The 21,925-nt window shown below is 41.2% G+C and overlaps 1 protein-coding gene across 1 annotated transcript; it reads right to left on the bottom strand.

Moving 5' to 3' along the window:
- Positions 1-77: 77 nt before the first annotated feature.
- LOC131230488 (probable leucine-rich repeat receptor-like protein kinase At1g35710) lies at positions 78-17,144 on the bottom strand. Its single transcript, XM_058226408.1, has 2 exons — positions 17,051-17,144; positions 78-1,081 (listed from the first exon to the last, which is right to left on the bottom strand). The coding sequence occupies exons 1-2, from the start codon at positions 17,142-17,144 to the stop codon at positions 78-80; spliced, it is 1,098 nt and encodes a 365-aa protein (XP_058082391.1).
- Positions 17,145-21,925: the final 4,781 nt, after the last annotated feature.

Below are 21,925 nucleotides of genomic sequence, written 5' to 3'. Positions count from 1 at the left end.
AAAACTGAGGGGCTTCACATAAAATCAATGGTAAAGAGAAATGGTGTGGTAAAGAGAAATGGGTTTCTCCGTGTCTGCTAACCAACTTGGTTATCATAGAAGTAGAGGAATTTCAGCTTTTTCAAGTTACCCAAAGATGGAGGGATCGAACCAGTCAGATTATTTCGGTTCAATTGTAGGTCAACCAAGTTCTTGAGATTCCCTAACTCTGCAAGAATTGTGCTTGAAATCTGGTTTGTGTGTAAGTACAAAATTGTGTGCTTTGTCAATTTCCCTAAAGTGGAAGGGATGGAACCTGTGAGAAGGTTAAAGGACATGCTAAGCTCCATGAGATTAACCAGATTCCTTATTTCTAGTGGAATTGAACCAGAAACTTGGTTATCAAAGAGGTAGAGGATTTTCAGCTTTGTCAAGTTACGTAAAGTTGGAGGGATTGGCCCATTGAGGTGGTTTGAGTGTAAATTTAACCGAGTCAGATTATGCAGATTCCCTATTTCAAGTGGTATTGAACCGCTGATTTTATTTCCCCACAGGCGTAGGATCTGGAGATGTTTAAGCAGGCCAACTTGAGATGGAATTTTACCAGCGAGTTGATTGTTTTGGAACTGAAGGGAGATGTGTTCGGTCCAATTGATGAAGAAACTTGGAGCTACTTCTCCCCTTATTTCATTATACGAAATGTCAAGCTCCAGAATGTGTCTAAGGCTAGCCATTGAAAGAGGTAGAGGTCCGGAGAGATTATTCACGGAGATATCAAGAAAGACAAGTTTGGAAAGAGTGCCAATATGGTCTGGGATGGTTCCAGTAAGGTTGTTGCCACTGAGATTGAGAAGAAGGAGGTTTGGAAATGATGGGAAGTTCAAGTTATCAAGCTTACCTTGCAAGCCCTTACTCAATAAACTTATCGATGTTATGCTTCCAAGGTCATCACATGAGATCCCAAACCATTTGCATGGAGAGATTGTGTTGGTGGTAGCAATATTAGTAGGAAGTGACCATGAATGGAGAGCTTGTGCTGGAGAGAGATTGGCTTTCCATTTCATAAGAGCCTCTGCTTCTGAGAGTGTGGATGATGGTGCTGCTGTTGCATGTGAAAAAAGAAAGGCTAGAAAAATGAGTAGAAAAGTAAGGGGGAGAGATTTCTGTATTGCCATGGCTGCTGTTGCTTATGGTATGTTATGAACTTACAATGGGTGGGTATTTATAAGTGTATGTGCTATAGTTTATATCCCTGTTTGTTGTCAAATTTGTGGTGACAAAATCACTGTTATGTTCCTTTCTATCAGTAAAAACAGAGTGTAAAAAACAGAGTAAAAAACGCAACGCTGATATTTCCTTTCTATCACTAAAAACAGAGTGAAAAATGCCAACGCTACACTCGGGATGGAAGCGACCTGCCTTGACCCGGGTTATCCCGTAATCCCCAGGCCATGTGGGGTGCACCATGATGTTTATTTTATATTCACTCAGTCCATCTGTTTCACCAGTTCATTTTTAGAGATAAGCCCAAACATGAGAGAGATCCGAAATGCTCGTGGGCCACATAACAAGAAATAGTGGAGATAGAAATGCGGATCATTGATGTTAGAAATTATACAGATTAATATTTTTTCTGTAAAATATGAAATCTGAAAAATGCAAGTTGATTTGAAATAAGAACAGGTTGAAGCACGTCGGAGACGTTTTCCTTAAAGCGTTATTTGCCCCTACTCAAGTGAATTGAGTATGCTCGGGTTACAAGCAAATAGCTTCTAGAATACGACGAGCCTGGGTCTGTGTTCAGAAAACACGAAGGCCCACCAAATAGAACTCAATTACACACTTTCTACGATTAAAGAAAAAAAAAATTCCAAAAGAAGAAGAAAAGAAGAGAAAACTTCCATAACCTGGCCGAGTTCTAGACCACACTGCTGGCCTGTTCTTCAAGCTAAGGTTTAAGCCTTGCTTTGTTCGGAAACACTAGAATATATGAGTGGAGAGGGGCCGGCCAGTTCATATGAGTTTGCTGGAGTGAGTTGAGATGGTTTGGAAACCCATCCAGTCCTCCTTTTATAGGCTATGGTGGCTAGGGGTTATGGTCCAAGACTTAAATTCCATTAAGCCATTTCTCTTGGAAAACTAGCCGCTTTATGACCGTTTTCCAAGTGCATGGACATCAAGGGCATCCGTGTTGTGAGACAACAAATGTTTCAGTCATTGGGCTAGTCATGCCGATTCTGACCCTACACTAATGGCTCCCATTACGTTATCCCTGTCTCTTTTTAGTCCCTCTATTTATACCGAGAGATCTCTCAGCCCTTTAGTCTCTCTGCTAACCAGCCACCGCCATAGCCACTTAGTCGCCCGTGACTCGCACTCGCTCCGGTTCGCTCAAGGTCACGAAGGAGCGACCCCCTGCGACAGCCCGTGTCGGTGCAAAGTGCACCACTAGCGCCTCTACACACCGCCTCACATGCCCATGCCCTCTCACCGAGCCCGTGACCAAGATCGAGTCCGAGTCCGAGTCCAGTCCGAGTTCGAGACCGAGACCGAGATCGAGCCCGGCCCGTGCCCGGCCCGAGCCCGGTGCGGTGCCCGGCCGCAAGGTTTCCACGGACGGTAAATATTATAATACTCCACATCTTTCATATAAACCACAGGTTTTTCTCTTCTCTTTTCCATGTGGGACTATTCCCAAAAAACCCACAAAAAGTGTTTTTTCAAAACAACTTTTATATATTATATATTTTTTTATTATTAAAATATATTTTATTAAAATCAATATTTTTGCAACAATTGATACCTTCCTACAGCACCTTGATGCTTATATACCATCTAACATGTTACAAATATCAGTTTCATATAAAACTTCCATTACCCCCAAGAAATTGGCTGCTCTGAAATTGGGACATGAATGGATGTGAATTGCTTGCACCCCATGCATAAGGTATGTTCCAATAGGTTTTAGCTATATGGGGCCTGCCAGGATGTACTTGAGACATCTGCTCTCAGTTTTACTATTTCATGCTAGGACTATTTCCTATCACGTGGCTCACTTGAGTTTTATATCTGCCTTATGATTGTGCTCATGTCTTAACTTGATTACAGTGAAATTGACGAATGGAGCTTCTGCCTGAGGAGTGAGGGCTCCCTCTATGCTGGGGCACAGGAAACTGGCATTTAATGCCAATTGCCTGTAATACGTGCTTGCATGAATCTACTCTTACTCTAAACTCTATGCGGCCCAGTACGATATTTGTGTAATATCTGTTAGTGAACTGCGGAATCACAAGAATTGAATCAAGCAAAGTACTTACATTTGCACAACAAGTCCAAACACAATTAATCCAAATTTTACATAGAAAAATCCTTTCAGCAAAAAAAATGACACAAAGCAATGAGTATGTATTTTGAAAGGAGAAATTACAAGAGAGAGAGAGAGAGAGAGAGAGAGAGAGAGACTTATCGATTAGAATAAGCATCGAATCTAACTCACAAGCCCAACCTATACCCTTGAAACCTTTAGGAACGGATTAGCAAGCCCTAGAACTTCTCTTCTATTCCCAAATCCCAATTACACCCAATATACATAGTATCACAACTGGAATTGGAAACAAATCCCGTACTTACGCAACCCTGCGTGCGCGCTCTATGAGACTTCGATGGCATAGACAAACTCATCAAAGACCTTGACGGCATCGAACTTACTTCGATGGCATTGAGTAGTAACACCAAAACGTTCCAGCAACCAACATAGATTTTTCATATTTTTTTTATGGCATCGACCACTTGTCAATGGCATCAATGTCTACTCGATGGCATTGACAGACCCTATTGCTTATATATTTAAGACATTAACAATAATCTCCACCATATCTTCAATATTCATTCTTCATAGCTCATCCTCATATCTGATTTCGCTTTGTATCATAGCTCCACCGTCACTTCTCATGCACATTGCATCTTCTATTTACGCCTTCGTCAAGCCTAGAGAAATTGCATAGAACTTGAGTTTTTTTGTAGGGACCACCTTCATAAGCATATTAGTCAGATATACACTTATGTGAATCTTCTCTAAAGTCACGCATTATTCCTCAAGTACCTATTGGATAAAATTATGATATACATCAATATGTTTAGTACGTGAGTGATAAATATAATTCTTAACCAAGTTTATCACACTTTCACTCTCATAAATGACTGGCACAGGCTCCTGCTAAAGCCACAACTGATTTATCACCCCCCTCAACCAAATGCCTTCCTTCAACGCTTATGTTACTAATATATACTCAGCTTCAGTCGTGGAAAGAGTCATCGTAGACTGAAGCTTTAACATCCAACTGATCGCTCCACCCACTAGCACAATAAGAAATTGGAAGTCGACTTCTATTGTCCACATTGCCCACGTAATCAGAATCCATATAACCTACTAACTTGGCCCCTGATTTCTCAAATGATATGGCGTAGTTTTATGTACCTTGAATGTATTGAAGTAGTCATTTCACTAGCTCCTAGTGTTGCTTGCCGGGCTTAGACATGTATCTGCTAACAATACCAACCATAAGTGAAATATATGGTCTTATATAGACCATAACATACATTAAGTTACCAATTGCGCTCGAATAAGACACATGAGACACATCCTGCTTTTCTTCATCTATTTCAGGACACTGTTAAAAAGAAAGTTTGAAGTGAGCTATGTGGGGAGCGCTAACTAGTTTTGCCTTATCCATCCCATACTTCACCAATACCTTCTTAAGGTATTCTACCTAAGTGAGCTGCGTGGGGAACGCTAACTAGTTTTTCCTTATCCATCCCATACTTCACCAATACCTTCTCAATGTATTCAACCTAAGATAACCATAGTCTGCTCCTATTCCTGTCTTTGTGTATGTCAATGTCGAGAACACTCTTTGTAGCCCCTAGATCTTTCATATCGAATGTCTCTAATAACTGAATTTTTAGTAAATTGATCTCAGACATGATATGACTGACAATAAGCATGTCATCAACATACAATACCACAATAATAAAATTTTCATTACTTAGTTTCTTGTAATAGACACAATGATCATACCTGCTCCTAGTAAACCTCTAACTCACCATGAAAGAATTAAATTTCTTGTACCATTGTGTATGCGATTGTTTTAGGCCATACAACCTCTTTAACTTGCAAACCTTGTTATCTTCCCCTTGTATTTCAAAACCTTTCGGTTGCTTCACATAGATCTACTCTTCTAATTCCCCATGTAGGAAGTCTGTCTTCATATCCATCTACTCCAACTTGAGATCGTATTAGGCAACCAATGCCAACATGAATATAATAGATACTTGCTTTACTACCAGCATGAATATCTTAGTGAAGTCGACACCTTTCCTCTGGGCATATCCACTCGTTACCAACCTTGCCTTGTACATATCCTGTTTCTTCTTAAAGGTTCACTTGCAACCGACTGCTTTATGGCCAACAAGAAGCTCCACTAGCTCCCATGTCTCTATCTCATCATTCATAGTTGTTTTCTACTTTTCGACATTTGCATCGTTAAGAGCCTCTTAAAAAGTAGACGGATCCCCCTCATCCTTAATGAGGGAAAATGCGATATGTGAGTCATCCCTATATCTAGTCGGTAACCTATGATCCCTTGATGAATTCCTTCTCGTAGGTGGTTGTTCCACCTACTCATGTACCCGTGTTTACATCTTTGTATCAACTGCTGTCTCATCTCTGTATACTTAAATGTCCACAACCAACATTTTTGTTTCCTTGTGCTCATCCTTACGGAACAAGTATCGCTCTTCGAATTTGATGTCACGACTAAAGATAATTTTTCCTGTGATCCGGTCATATAGCATGTACCCCTTCAAGCATTATGATAGTCGACAAAGATGTATTTTTTAGTCATTTGGTCTAGCTTATCTCTCTTAATTAACAATACATATAATTCCAAGTAGTTTTTCGCACCCCAAGTATAGGGTTGTGATGTAGTAATAATGTTGGTAAGACCGAGGTCGAACCATAGGGACTGAACCTTGTACGTAATTTTGAAAGTAACTAGAACTAGAACTAGAAGAAGATGAAATCTAAATCATGTAAATATGAGGGAATAATGGTGAAATATTAATCTAAAACTTGTAAATTCAAAGGTAGGAAACTAGGGTGCCAAGGATCCACTTGTGGAGATCATGGAGATCTACGCTTGATTCATGAACTCAACTGGACTTCGAGTTCCATCTTCATCCAATTAGAAGATATATCACTAAAACTCAATCTGAACTTCCTTTGATCTAGTTTTCAAGGAATGACAGGTATGAGAATTAGAGTTGATTCCATCACAAAACCATGCCCATGAGACAGAAAACAACAGAATTAAACTAATCCACAACCAATCTTAATGCCCCATCCACTTCTTTCTCTCTCCTTCTTATAAGCAACCGAAAGTCAATGGTTGCAGAAACTTTTTATGCAGCCAGCAAGATAAAAAAATCCTTGCGTAAGGCTGTTTAGGCACCTAAGAAATTGGACGAAACTTCCCACTTTCCTCACATTTTTTCCAAAAAAATAAAATCCCTTGGAGCATTTTTGGATGAGCCATGTAAGACCCTAACACAAGTGTACACGCCGTTCCTTTAGATCCCATGGTCCTATTGATCAAATCCCGGTGACCCACAACGTACGGTTAGTGTTTGCGGTCATCCTTAAGTTCGGTCACATTAACCCGAGTCGGATCGACCCGAAATCTATGTCATCTTGTCCATATCAGCGCCACGTCCCATGCGTGAATCTGACGTGTACATCACAAGTTATAGGTCACACTCGATATGGACCATTGATGTGTGATTGGAACCCACCATGGCCTTGCACATTTCCCATATAATGATGTCATGCCTAGGCAGGATTTTCAAAAAGCTTATTAGCCTATGAGCATTGTTTTTAACTCCCTACCCTCATGATTGCATTTCTCTACCCTAGGTGAGAGAAGCAATCATGACTTGCCTTAAAACTCCCTCTCTCTCTTTCCTTCTCATTTCTCTCTCACTCTCTCTTCTCTTCTCTTACTAGCAACCCTAAAACTGTCCCACCCTCTCCATTTTCTCCAGCTCCTTCTCCCTATAATCCCCTCCCAATCCTACCTTCTCTAGTCCATCTCCAACTGAAAAACATCTTCCTTGGTGCAAATAGATCATGGTGGTGTAGGTTGAAAGCTTGATCATTGAGGTGGGTGTACATGTATTTTCAAATTTCAGATTCTTTAAGTCTCTTAGATATTCTTCATCTTTCTCCCATGTTGGAGCTTATGGGGCCCATCAAATGATGGTGGTGGGCCCAAGACTCCATGGATATGGCTTGTAGCCTATCCTACATGTGCATGCAAGGGACCATTCTCCATGAATCCCTTCATGCTCTTTCCTTCCTTAGATCAGAGATCCTTGGGTCATCGACCCTTGGTCCTTGGTGGAGATTGGATCTCCACTATAGATCCCAAGTTAATAGCCTTTTATCATGAAAATTTTGTATGTATCATGTAATAGTGGATAGTGTTGCTTGTGTAATGAGGGGAAGGGCCTCAATGAGGCGGAGACCCTTCCCTTATGACCGATCTTCTTCTTTTCTTACTAATAAGTCTCTGATCATGAGTGTGTGGCCCACCTTGTGGGCCAACAAGATCCAACCGTCCCAAGTGGGAGGATGTTTTAGGACAGTCCATTCCTTGGACGTGTGACCCCTAAATGCACCAAAAAGGGGTACATGCAAGGATGTTTTGGATGGTGGGATGGCTTGGATGTTTGTGAGGCCACTTGGGTGGAGCACACCATGATTTTCTAGGATTAAATCCACTTTTAAATAATTTTTATAATTTATTTATTTAAGATATATGTTGCTGTCCAGAACTGTCTGGACAGATTTTTGGGCCATCTTGGGGCCTAATGTTTGGGCACTTGATGGGGAGATTGGAACCATGTAATATATGATTCTTGAAGGTGTATATCCCACCTATAAGCATGCCAAATTTCAACCCTAAATGACCCCATTTAAGCCTCCAAAAGGGCGGGCCAACATGGTGGACCACCAGAAATTTATGTTGTGCAGTCCAGCAACATTGTTCCATAAAACCATAATTTAAAAATATTTTCTCCGATGGTGGGCCACCTTTCTGGGTCCCACCTTATTGTATACATGATGAGGGACCTTGCCCCTCAATTTCAAGAATTTTAGAGGCCCTAGACCCACCCTATTGGAGTGCCCAAAATCGGGATAGCAACATGTATGTTGCATAATTTTGCTTCTACCTTATTGTCTTCTTTGTAATTGTGGAACTATTGGGCCTAGCCCATTGGGGATTTTGTGCATGTTCATGGGGCCCACCTTGTAATGTTTTAGAGGGCCACATAGGCCATGGTGGTGGGGCCAACTAGCTGGACCAGCCGTCCATGATGGACATCCAGCTGGTGGATGTCCACATGGGCTGGCCGTCCTTGGCCAGGCCTACCATGATGTATGTTTTTCATCTACACTGTCCTCCCCTTTGGGTGTGGCCCACGTGGAGGTTGGGTCCACCCTAAGTGGATGTCTCATGTGGGGCCCATCTTGGACGTGTGGAGCCCACCTTTGATGTATGTGGCCAGGCAGTCCATGGCCTTGGGCCGTCCCACCCTTGGGACTCCCATGCTTGGGGCTACTGCTGGGCCTACATTCCAGCAGTAGGCCCACTTGGTTTTGGGTGACAAATCCTCTCCTCCATCTTGTGGGACCCCCCTATAAGAAGTGCTAGCCCTTTTGGAAATAAATTCCCCCTTATTTTGGCAAGTTTCTCAGCCTCAGTAGGCCCGGGAAATTCGGTGGATTGAAAGTCCAGTCATGACCATTTAAATATACACTGTATGGCTGAATTTTTATTAGAATTGGGGGCCCACCACATTGAGGGATTTTGGGTACTTGTTGCTCACCTATTCTTTAGAATATTTTGGGCTCAATTGGTGCATGTTTTGGGTCACCCTTTATGACCACTTGTGGGACCCAAACTTATACCAGATTTTGGGACTTTCTAGTGGGCCTAGATTGGGCTGGAATGTTCCACCTTGGCCAACCTTATGTTGGGCTGACCTTCCACCATTTGCTGAACTTACGGGCTGAGGAAAAGGTGAATTTAGGCTCTTGAATATCCACTTAAATTGCTAATTATTAGGCTAACGTAGTGGGGCCCATTTCTCCCAACTTAAATGTGTTTTTGGGCATGTAAATGTGTACATGGGCTGCCCATTAAGTCCATCTAAATGTTTGGATTTTATGGCCTTTGGGACTTGGGCTTAGGCCTGATTTTTCATCTTTGGGCCCATGTGGTTAGAGTTTGTATTGGGCCCATCTTCTATGCCTTTTTGGGACTTATGTACATGTGGTTTGGATGTTGGGCCTTGGGCTTTGTAGTTTATGCTTTGCGGTTAGATGCTTTGGGAAAATGGTGGTTGAAAGTCCCCATTTGGACCCCTCTAGGCCCATTGTATATAAGTGTGGTTAAATGCCCACCTTAGTCTCTTGCTAGACTCACTTCTTTATTACCTAGGCCCTTAGTTTTTGTGCGTTTTGTCTCATGGGATACCCTAAGCAAATGGGCCCCCACTTGGGGTCATACTCCTCATGAAGGATTGGTTAAGTACCTAGACCCTTCTTGGGTAAATAGAGAGTCATCTTCATCGACACCCTTATTCATATTCATGGCTCACTCCCATACGCATCATATGCATGCTTAGTCGAGGTGTGATTGGCCATGGTTGTGCTACTGTGTAAGACATTTTGGTATCCCCTGGGGGACAGAGTATTCCCCTCTTAGCACGATGGATACAAACGTTGTTCTAAGGACAACCTTACACTAAAAACCGAGTTTATGGTAGGACAACCTTATTTCTAGAAAGATCTTTGTATCAAGTCTCAAACCGAAGAGGAATACAATAATAAATATAAACTGAATTGAAATAACTTGTAATTAAAAATGTATTGTTCTAGGGACAGCCATACACCATAAAAATGGCAGGCAACCTTCTGGAACAACTTTCAAATGAAATTGAAAATCAAGTGATAAAGGAATAGTAGAAAATAAATTCTAAACTATTACAACATTCTCACAAAGCTTGAATTAAATGATTACAACATTCACCACCATACATACATCCCACAAAAGAATAAAAAATGAGAAGAATAAAACAATCAAACACAAGGGTTTATAGTGGTTCGCCTGTGTGTTCACCAACTGTTAAACAACGGCCACACAAAAAGTTACTCCACTCCTAATATCCTCACACAGGGGATATTAGCGTTCACTAAAAATAGGTTTTCCCAGGTTCACCCAAAACCCTTACAATTGTGTCTTTATATGTGGGCTTACACAATTAAAAAACCCCACTTCTGAGTTTTCCTGGCTTTCCTCAGATAACCAATATAACAAGATTTTTCTGGCAAATCTTGAAAGAAACCAAAATAATAGAAAGGAATTTACAATATGTAAAATACCTGAATATCTCCTTCGTTGTAGCAGCCCGGTAGAACCAAATCAGAGTAGATGATTGAATGTCCAAGTTCAATGTCCAGTACTCGATTACAATGGTTCTAATTCTAATAGATTTTAAATTAAACCAAATAGGGCTTGCCTTAATTGATTTTGATTCCAAAGAAAGGGAATAACAATTCCTCTTTTCAAATCAGATTGCAATTCGGAAGCCGTTTTATTATTATCTTTTCTAGTGTAGACTCGGTTAATAATATAACAAGTGGTATTAATGGCTTTGACCCAAAGATTTTTAGAGAGCTTCATGCTATTCAACATGACATTAGCCATTTCTTGAAGCACCCTATTCTTCCTTTCTACAATTCCATTTTGTTGTGGAGTTTTGGGAGCAGAGAATTCATGTAATATTCCTTGGTCGGTACAGAACTTCTTAAAATTGCTATTCTCAAATTCAGATCCATGATCACTATGAATTTTACTGATTTGAGAGGATTTTTCAGTTTGAATCCTTTTGAGAACTTTTCTTACTTCTTCAAGGGTTTCAGATTTATCCCTTAAGAAGACTATCCACGTATATCTGGTAAAGTCATCAACTATTATCAGGATATACTTTTTACCACCACGACTTTCCGTTCTGGTAGGTCCTATCAAGTCCATGTGGAGAAGTTTGAGTGGTCTTGATGTGGTATTTGAATTCACCTTTTTGTGTGAGTTCTTTGTTTGTTTGCCTATCTGGCACTCACCACATATTTTATCTATTTTCTTTAGTGTGGGTAAACCTCTTACAAGTTATCGTTTGCTCATTAGATATAATTTTCGATAATGTACCTTTCCTCGTCGTTTGTGCCATTAGTCAGTGTCGTCTGTATGGACCATGTAACATGTTTGATTAGATGAGCTGGATTCACTAATAATATAGCAATTTTCAGACGTTCTATGTCCAGTTAATATTACAGAACCCTTATTGTTTAGTATTTCACAGCTTTGATTAGAAAACCGAACATTATGGTTATTATCACATATTTGTGATATACTAAGCAAGTTGTGCTTTAGGCCTTCAACGTATAAAATATTTTTAAACAAAGGAAGATTAAAAAGTTGAACCGTACCTTGGCCTATAATCTTGCAGTTGCTACCATCACCAAATGTGACTGAACCATCATCATATCTTTCAAATCGGTGAATAAAGCTTTGTCACTGTCATATGCCTGGAGCATCCACCATTGTCTAGGTACCACTTTGAATGACTTGTTGCTTTGAAAGCGTGTGAGCAACCAAGCGGGTGACTTTAGGAACCCATTTCATAACTGTTTTAGGTTTAGGAACATAGTTGGTCTTCTTTTGTGTATACTTGTAGGAATGACCTATAGAGTTAGATTTTAAGAGCTCCTTGAGTAAATTAACTATCTTTTCAGCTAGTGGATTTCATTTCTGATTAAAGTTGACATGGCTGTTTCTAGGTTTTTGAAAAGTTTTTGAATTTCTAGAAAAATCTTGATAAGTACTTTTCCCTTTTGAGTTTGAGGACTCTCCTTTAACAAACATAGGAGGAGTATACTTTTGTTTAGGAGGTAGATTTTTATCATAGCCCAACCCAAATCGATTGCCACATTTTCTTGATCCGGATAAAAGTTTCTCTAACTTTGGATCACCTTGGGCATATTTCCATGTGTCCTTTAGAACTCGGAAGAGAAGATACTTCAGTTTTAAGATTTTCAATTTCAGATTTTAAATCAACAATTAGTGAGTTTTTGAATTCCAAATCACATTTTGATTTTTCAAAACAATCTGAAATTTGTGATTTTTCTAAGACAAGTGATTCAAAACAATTTTTGAGTTTAGAAAACTTTTCTTTTTGAAGTTTAAGTTTGTAACAATTTTACAACTTTCCTTATATAGGGCATTGTAAGCGTCTTGAAGATCATCTTCATTTTCACATTCACTATTCAGATTTTCTTCACTTGTAGAGTCATTATCTGAAAATGTGAATTTGGCTAGAGTCATAAGAGCTTTAACCTCATTGCCCGACTCAGTTTCAGAATCTTCTGATTCAGAAGAACCTTCAGAATCAGATGATTCATCCCATGTAGCCAACATACCCTTCTTCTTGGGTTTGTCCCTTTTAGGACATTTATTTGCTAAGTGCCCATAATCTTGACAGTTGTAACATTGACTATCTTTCAAAGATTTTTGAAATTTGGGTCTAAACTTCTTTTTATCATTTGATTTTTGAAAATCAACCCTTTTCTTGCTTTTGAAAATCTTGTAAAATTTCTTAACTAAAAGAGCCATATCATCTTCTGAATCAGAATTTTCTTCTGAATTACATTTAGAAGATTTTAGTGCGATAGATTCACCTTTAGGAGCTTTAAAGTTTAACTCGTAGGTTTGTAGTGAACCAACTAGTTCTTTTACCCTCATATTATTCGTATCAAGGAGTTCCTGGATCGCGGTTACCTTAGAATTGAACCGTTCAGGAAGTGAGCGTAATATTTTTGCACACACTTTACTTTCTAAGATTTTATCGCCAAGACCCCACATTGAGTTTACAATGTCATTTAATCTAATGTAAAAGTCCATAAACATTTCATTTTCCTCCATATGAATTTCTTCAAATCTAGTTGTGAGGAGTTGGACTTTAGATTTTTTGACAATTATAGTACCCTCGTGTGTCATTTCTAATATATCCCAAGCTTACTTTGCAGTATCACAGGAAATTATTCTTTTGAACTCATCCGGTGATAGTGCGTAAGTAATTGCATTTAGTGCTTTAGCATTTGCACTACTCTCACTTTTCTGAAGTGTGGTCCATTGGTAATATGGTGTGACTTTCATTGATTTTGAACCATCAACCCAGGAACTTCCATGATAGGAGGATTCCATTCGGTCACCGTGGCTTGCCACACATTTTCATCCATTGATTTGAGGAAGATCCTCATTACGGCTTTCCAATAGGCATAGTTGGAGCCATCAAAGGGTGGAGGCCTAGTGAGAAAGGCTATCAAAATTTGACATCTTAAATAGCTTAAATCGTTAGCTCAGAATTAAATCCAAGAATAAAAAGAGCTATTAGGCCCGATACCACTTGAAAAGGCCAAGCTATATGTCCTAGAGGGAGGGTGAATAGGACAATACCAAATAAAAACTAATAACAGCGGAAATAAAAAGAAAATGATAGCCAAAGTAAATCACAATGCAGTAAATTAAAGAAACCTCATAATTCAGATCTTGAGAGATTGATACAAATGTTGTTCTAAGGACAACCTTACACCAAAAACAGAGTTTATGGTAGGACAACTTTATTTCTAGAAAGATCTTTGTATCAAGTCTCAAATCGAAGAGGAATACAAAAATAAATACAAACTGAATTGAAATAACTTGTAATTAAAAATGTATTGTTCTAGGGACAGCCATACACCATAAAAATGGCAGGGCAACCTTGCTGGAACAACTTTCAAATGAAATTGAAAATCAAGCTGATAAAGGAATAGCAGAAAATAAATTCTAAACTATTACAACATTCTCACAAAGCTTGAATTAAATGATTACAACATTCACCACCATATATACATCCCACAAAAGAAGAATAAAAAATTAGAAGAATAAAACAATCAAACACAAGGGTTTATAGTGGTTCGCCTGTGTGTACACCAACTGTTAAACAACAGCCACACAAAAAGCTACTCCACTCCTAATATCCTCACACAGGGGATATTAGCGTTCACTAAAAATAGGTTTTCCCAGGTTCACCCAAAACCCTTACAATTGTGTCTTTGTATGTGGGCTTACACAATCAAAAACCCCACTTACGAGTTTTCCTGGCTTTCCTCGGATAACCAATATAACAAGATTTTTACGGCAAATCTTGAAAGAAACCAAAATAATAGAAAGGAATTTACAATATGTAAAATACCGAATATCTCCTTCGTTGTAGCGACCGGTAGAACCAAATCAAAGTAGATGATTGAATGTCCAAGTTCAATGTCCGTTCTCGATTACAATGGTTCTAATTCTAATAGATTTTAAATTAAACCAAATAGGGCTTGCCTTAATTGATTTTGATTCCAAAGAAAGGGAATACCAATTCCTCTTTTCAAATCGATTGGAATAGTAGAAACAAAATCAATTAAAATAAAGATAAGGAAAGAGAATATTAAATAAGCACACTTAGCTTAGATGGAGCACGAATTATCTCTCGGAAGTTCGATGAAGATTGGCTTGAATACTTTAATTAAATCGATAATTTCTTGTGAGATTCGTGCACTATTTACGTGAGAAGATCGGGTCTTCTGGTCTAGAGTGCTCTTTGACTAGTCGAAGCCATAACGAGATATTTGAAAAATCCGGCGGGATATGCTTTGACCGTTATACGACTTCGTAGAATCCCTACGACTAGTCGTAGGTCACCTTCGAGCTAGTCGTAGGTCCTGAAAATCTTTCTGGACTTGAGTCGAAGATTGTACGGAGTCGAAGAGTAGTCGACAACATTCTCTCGATGGTCGAGCAGTTCTGGACTAGTCGAAGGCTAAGATTTTATCCGAATTTGTAACAAACTCACAACTGGTCGAGGAATTTCTTAGGCTGTTGAAGCAAGTCTAGGACTAGTCGAAGAAGGCCTAAGACTAGTCGAAGAACAGACCAATCACATATAAAATAACATTCGACTTATGTATCCGAAATGACCTACTTCTAAGGTCAACCTATGGTCAATCAAACCTCAACCATAAAGTAAAGGACATTGAAACATTTGGAACTTGTGTCCTTGAAGTATGAGCTTTGTAACCTTGATGTAGATTAAACAATGATGTAGATTAAACCTTGATGTAGCTTAAACCTTGATGTAGCTCAATCTTGAAAGTGTACATGAAGTCTTGCAGCTTGAGTCTTGTCTTGTGAGCAGTTCTTTCATTCAAGATTGATCCTTGTACTTGGGAGCTTTGCTTGTTGTGAGCTTAGCTTGTTCATGAATGTTGATCCTTGAGAGAGTCTTCACTTAAGCAAGTTATATATAACATAACAGTGATTTTGTCACCACAAATTTGACAACAGAGAGTCATCTTCATCGACACCCTTATTCATATTCATGGCTCACTCCCATACGCATCATATGCATGCTTAGTCGAGGTGTGATTGGCCATGGTTGTGCTACTGTGTAAGACATTTTGGTATCCCCTGGGGGACAGAGTATTCCCCTCTTAGCACGATGGATGCTTAGGATTGATGCATGGATGACTGTGTGACTCATGTATCTGGCATTGTATAGCATATGGATATTCGCCCTTGTGATATTAGGGCCATAGCCCCACAGGTGTATCGTGGATGACTGTATATGGATACCGGAAATGATACTTGAGCATTTGGGGTGCATAAGAAATCCTTAGGTGAATGCCCCTAAACCTTCACGGTACCGAGGAGACGCCTCAACACCGAGACCGAGTGAAAATCATGAGCACCTGAGTGCCTTATACCGTTAGGCCACGACTACCACTATTGCAAGGTCAGTTGAGATGGGGTTTGGGCTTAGCTGCCTGAATGAGGGGGCTTAGCTAGGCTGAGTTTGACCAGCTCGTGAAATGGGTCTATTACCGTCGAGTCTCGCTGGTGATCGGCTGTTCACAGGCGGGTAGTGAGGTCTCCTACGCTCGTTTGACTATGCGGGTCTTGTAGAGCGGCAGTCATCCTGCAGTGTATTGACCCCGGTAGATTCCTTATGATAGAACTGTACTTCATATGTGGATTGGATATGAGGATTGTCTCGGTATGGCATCCAGTACTCATGTATTGCATTGTATAGCCTTGGTATGGCTTACCGCATTCATAGCTTAGCCTCGGTATGGCTGGTGGCATTAGTACCATTCACGGTTCCCTCTGTATCCTCCTATTTCTTCTGAGCACCATTGTCACACACCTTCACCGCCTTCTAAGCTTTCTATAAGCTTATGCACGATTGATGCGTGCAGGTGATCCTAAGTCGGCACAGTAGCGCTGGAGCATTGGATTGAAGCGTGCTGAGGACCCGTTGCAAACTTTTCTCTTCCTTTGTTACCTTATGTATTTCCTTTTGAGCATTTTGTACCTGTAAAGTTTAAATTCTTAGTGGATTTTACAATGTGTTCCTTTGGCTACTTTCTAAGATTATTGTGTTATGATCTTGGGTATACTCTATTGGATTAGATTTATGCTATGGAAATCCTCCTTGTGGGATCCCAGGATCGGAACCTGAGCCAGGAACCGAGAATGGGGTACTACGGAGGCTGTTACAGCTGGAACCGTCTATCGGGTTCCTTGTGAGTCTGATCACTGAGTCCGGGGCATGACACGAGTTGGTATCAGGGCATAACAAGTAATCTCGGACATAACTTAGGATAACATTGCATATCTGCTACGAGCTTAGAACTAGTAGTGTCCCGAGAGCCTTCCTTTCATTTGTTTATACACGATGCCTCCTAGACGTGGCACTCGTGGCCGTGGTGCCCGTGGTTGAGGCACGAGAGGTAGAGGCACCCATGATACCCAGTCGACCCGAGCACATCTTGCTCCACCCATCATGGACCCTAGTCTCGATCCTATACCTGAGGTCGTGATTCCACCCCCTATGGTGCCTGTTCCCCCGCCCGAGCCAGCTGTTCTAGTTTCTGAGGCTCCAGTTCCTTCTGCCGCACCCATGCCCCCGCATGAGGCTAGTGCTGCCCTCGCTCATCCTACGGTTTTAGTTAGGGTTTAACAGTTTCAGCAGATGATGCAAGCCGTCACTACTGTCCTCCAGTCTCACCAGCCTGCCACTGCAGTTCCTAGGCAATCTGACCTCCTGCGTGCGAGTGGGATCTTTCGTGAGTTCCGGCAGCATGATCCCCCGAGGTTCATGGGTGAGCCTAACCCTTCTGCTGCTGAGGCATGGTGCACAGAGATCAAGAGGATTTCGACACTATGCAGTGTCCGGCTGATAAGAGAGTTTCTGTAGCTACCTTTCTTCTTTAAGGCGAGGCCCGGCATTGGTGGTCATTTGTATCAACAATGGTCAAGCCTCAGTTTGTTTGGACTTGGGAGGAATTCGTGGTCCGTTTCGACCAGAAGTTCTTCCCTGAGCATGTTCAAGAGCAGAGGGTTATGGAGTTCGAGACCTTAGTCCAAGGAGATATGATGGTGTCTTAGTATGAGGCCTGTTTCTTTACTCTTCCTAGATTTGCTCCTTATTTCACCGATGGTGAGAAGAGGAAGGCCTACCATTTTCAAAACGGCTTGCATCTTGCTCTTTGCAGTCGAGTAGTGGGCCATTGGTTGACGACATTCAATTAAGTCATCCACCGAGCATTGGTTTATAAGGAGGACTGGGCTATGACCCAGAGGACCTGTGATTAGAGTTCCGACAGAGACCGAAAGAGGAGAGCACCAGCCGGCAGTTCTCGACAGCACCATCAACAGAGGCGGAGAGGTAGATCTGAGTTCAGACAGCCTGCAATGCAGTTGGCAATATCATCTTCAGCGCATCCAGCCGCTTCTTCCTTTCATCCATTTACCAGTGTATGTTATGGATGTGGGCAGATAGGGCATTGGAGGCATGATTGCCCTCTCCCCTTGCAGCAGCAGAGCCCACTGCAGTTGTCACCCCCTCGTCCTCCTTAACATCAGTAGCAGCAGCATCAACAATGATCGTAACATCAAGCTCCTCCTCAACAACAGAAGCAGTCAGGCAAGCCTTCATAACAGCAGTAGAGATAGTAGCAGTAGCTAAGGAGACATGCACCTCCACAGTCCCTAGGTAAGTATATAGTGCCACATAGCAGATGCAGAGTCAAGATCCACAGTCTTCCAGCTTGCTTCCTTTGCCAGCTCAGGGTAGATTCTATTCTGCACAGCAGGCATAGGGCCAGGACCCGTAGTCTTCTACCGGTGGAGTTGTCGAGGGTATTCTCCTTATTTCTGTTTGTATTGCTCATGTTTTGTTTGATTCTGGAGCTTCCCATTCCTTCGTGGCCAAGGGATTTTGCCGATTGACCGGTATTCCGTCGGAGTCCACGTCTAAGGCTTTGGCTATTTCGAATTCTTTGGGAAAGTCTGTTGTTGGTCTTCTTGCCCGATGTTGGTTGGCAAGATGTTCCTGCCCTCCGATTTATTCGTGTTGCCGATGGCGGAGTTCGATGTTATCCTGGGTATGGAATGGCTTGCTGAGTATCACGTCATCCTGGACTGTACCGCGAGGACAGTCATGTTTCATATTCTCAACTTGTCAGTGTTCCAGTTCATTGTCGAGCCTAAAAGAGAGTGGTTGTCTAGTTTGTTGGCTTGTATTATCGAGGAGTCTGTGGCAGGGTGATTGAGCAGCTACCAGTAGTTTGCGAGTACCCAGATGTGTTTCAAGAGATCCAAGGTTTACCGTCGCGTCGGCAGGTTAAGTTTCAGATTGATCTGGTGCCTGGTACCGCGCCTATTTCGAAGGCCCCCTACCGGATGGCACCAATGGAGTTAAGAGAACTACAGGAGCAATTGGATGAGTTCTGGGAGTTGGGTTTTATTCGTCCCAGAAGTTCGCCGTGGGGAGCCCTAGTATTGTTCGTGAAGAAGAAGGATGGCTCGTTGAGGCTCTATATGGATTACCGCAAGCTCAAAAGGGTCACTATTAAGAACAGATACCCGCTTCCCAGGATAAATGATTTGTTCGACCAGCTGTAGGATGCGTAGTTCTTTTCCAAGATAGACTTACGCTCCAGTTACCATCAGATTTGGGTCCAAGAGGAGGACATTTCGAAGACAACATTCTAGACGTGCTATGGTCACTTTGAGTTTCTGGTCATGTCGTTCGGACTGACCAATGTGCTGTCGTGTTCATACAGCTGATGAACGAGATCTTCCGGACCTTCCTCGATTAATTTGTGGTAGTATTTATTGATGATATTCTTGTGTATTCGAGGACCCAGGAGGACCATGTGATGCACTTGCAGATTGTGCTTGAGTCCCTTCGTGCCCACCAGTTGTATGCGAAGCTGGAGAAGTGCGAGTTCTGCTAGGAGGAGGTGAATTTTCTCGGTCACGTGGTGATGAGGGAGGGTGTTGATGTGGACCTCTCAAAGGTTGATGCAGTGCGTTAGTGGGGCTAGCCCACGAACGCATCCGAGATCCGTAGCTTCCTTGGTTTGGCGGGATACTATCAACGATTCATCAAGGGTTTCTCCTTTGTTGCAGCATCGCTGACCCGATTGATGTGGAAGGGCGCTGAGTTTATCTGGAGTGATACCTGCTATAGTGTCTCAGAAAAATCCATATAAGGACCCGAGTACCATCTCAGGTAAAAATCCCTAAGGACCGTATTCTGTAGGAATTAGATGAAAATTACTTAAGTACTGAACTAAATAATCGATGGATTTAGCTTGAACCACTATTTATACAAATGACAAGACCTAAAACTATCAAAATCACTAACTCAACACTACTTAAAAACCTAAGAGAAATCCCAAAAGCCTGTTGCTCTCGGGAGCACATTGAAACTCCGTATCGGACTTAGACCGCACATCGAAAGTCCGATGACCACGAAACTATAGGGTTATGACCGTCTTACTGGGCTTGACGACCATCATAGGAATCGAGCCTAAATAGTATCCACAACCACACAACTTGAGCCCTAAGCAAAGTGTGTGAGAAACGCAAATATCTTTAGAAAATGTATTGAAACTTAAGTAAATTGGGTCATTCGCTTACGCACAAAATTGAAGATTTCAGACCATCAGTTTCTGACCAAACTTCACCCAGGGAAAAAGGAAATTTTTCTACTCATATCCATACACTCGTGGCCCCGATCGAGCAAGTTCGACCGTTGATCTGACACAGGTCCTCCACGGTCGATCCGCGAACCCGATCGCACCAAAATCATAACCTGGCTTAGATCCATGGTCAGGGAATTTCCCTATGATGTAGGTGAGTAATGGACCTTCCTAAGGGCCCTGTTTGTCAAATACAGACACCCTTTAGTTATAACCTAAGTATACCATAGCCCTGGGGCCATTGACACCAGTTATGGGCCTATTTAAAGGCCTTAAACCACTCCACCCCTCTCATACGAATTTGTTCCAAACCCTAGGAGAGAGAGAGAGAGAAAGGAAAAAAAAGGAGAGAAAAGAGGAAGGAAGGAAGAGAGATTCCTAAAGATCTTTGCTGAGATTCTTTCCCATAGCTCTACGCACTGATTCACCTCTCTATTATGCTACACGACTCATTCCAACTACGATTTGGGTAAGAAATCCAAACCCTGGCGCTGTAGTTGAGATTTAGAATTGTCGTTTGTCAACCTAGCTAACAGATTTCATGATTTAGGTACCCGTTATTCCATTTTCGGGAATGTCGGATTCGAACTAAGTCCGAATCAAGTATTCTGACGAAAGGTGTGGACTATAAACGTTTAGGTTATGGTTTTCAAGTCTTTCAATGTCAGCAATGATTTATGTCTGACTTGATTGCTACCATATAATCTTAGTTACAACATTTTCGATATACTATACATGTGTGAACTATGTTGAATATGAGGTGCATTCCATGTGTTTGTTGAAATGTTTGATTGAATGTGAAATTGTGATTTATGCTTGCCATGATTCCTAATTTAAAGTTCATGTAGGTCATATGCTTTATAACCTAATTTGTGTAAGGTTTTGCTATAGTTCATGTCGTAACTAATCTAGTCTATGTACTTAGAAATGTGTAGTTTAAGTGTTTGATAAAATGTCTGAATGAGAAAATGTTGATGGTTGGTATTTATTAAGTGTATTAAGATAGGATTCTTAAATTCCTTAATCATATGTATAGCTTCTTTCATGAAATCATATCACCGCTACGCGATTTATGGATTAAATGCAAGCGCTTAGCGACATGTTCAATGTGTTTGATAAAATGCTCAAATGAGTGTTGTATTTGGATTGTTCGTTAAAATGCTTATATCATTATCACATGTATCCACATGCTATATCTGAGTAAGATTGGAACTACAACATAGTCCAGGTAGTCAGTAACAATTCCCGTTTGAGTGGTCAAACTAGTCTCGCCACATTTGATATGTTTGGTGAATCCGGGTCGTACGATGATTGTCGACAGTGGTTAGGCCACGGGGAGTGCTTACACACTCCATGTCGATTAATTCAGCATGTGCTCGTACCAATCGAACTTGTCTAATAAACCGATTAGCCTATTATGTGTTTACCATGTATGGACATCCCTGCTTGAATCTGAGGTACCACTTACTAATGTAAAGACCCGTTTCAAGCATGGTACCACGATCCACTAAGACTCATAAGCCGGGCATGGTGGTATGAGACACCGTGGTTGAGCTGTTGGCCTACGCTAGGGTGACGAATCTCCCCATAGTGACTATTGAGCAACCCAAACTTGTGAGCCAAATATGGTGGTATGGGACAGAACAATTATGTGGTTCAATGAATTTCTAAAACATGTAATAATGGTAAACT

This window comes from Magnolia sinica, chromosome 17, assembly GCF_029962835.1.
Source record: "Magnolia sinica isolate HGM2019 chromosome 17, MsV1, whole genome shotgun sequence".
NCBI classification, from domain to species: domain Eukaryota; kingdom Viridiplantae; phylum Streptophyta; class Magnoliopsida; order Magnoliales; family Magnoliaceae; genus Magnolia; species Magnolia sinica.
This window is presented reverse-complemented; position numbering and strand designations above follow the sequence as displayed.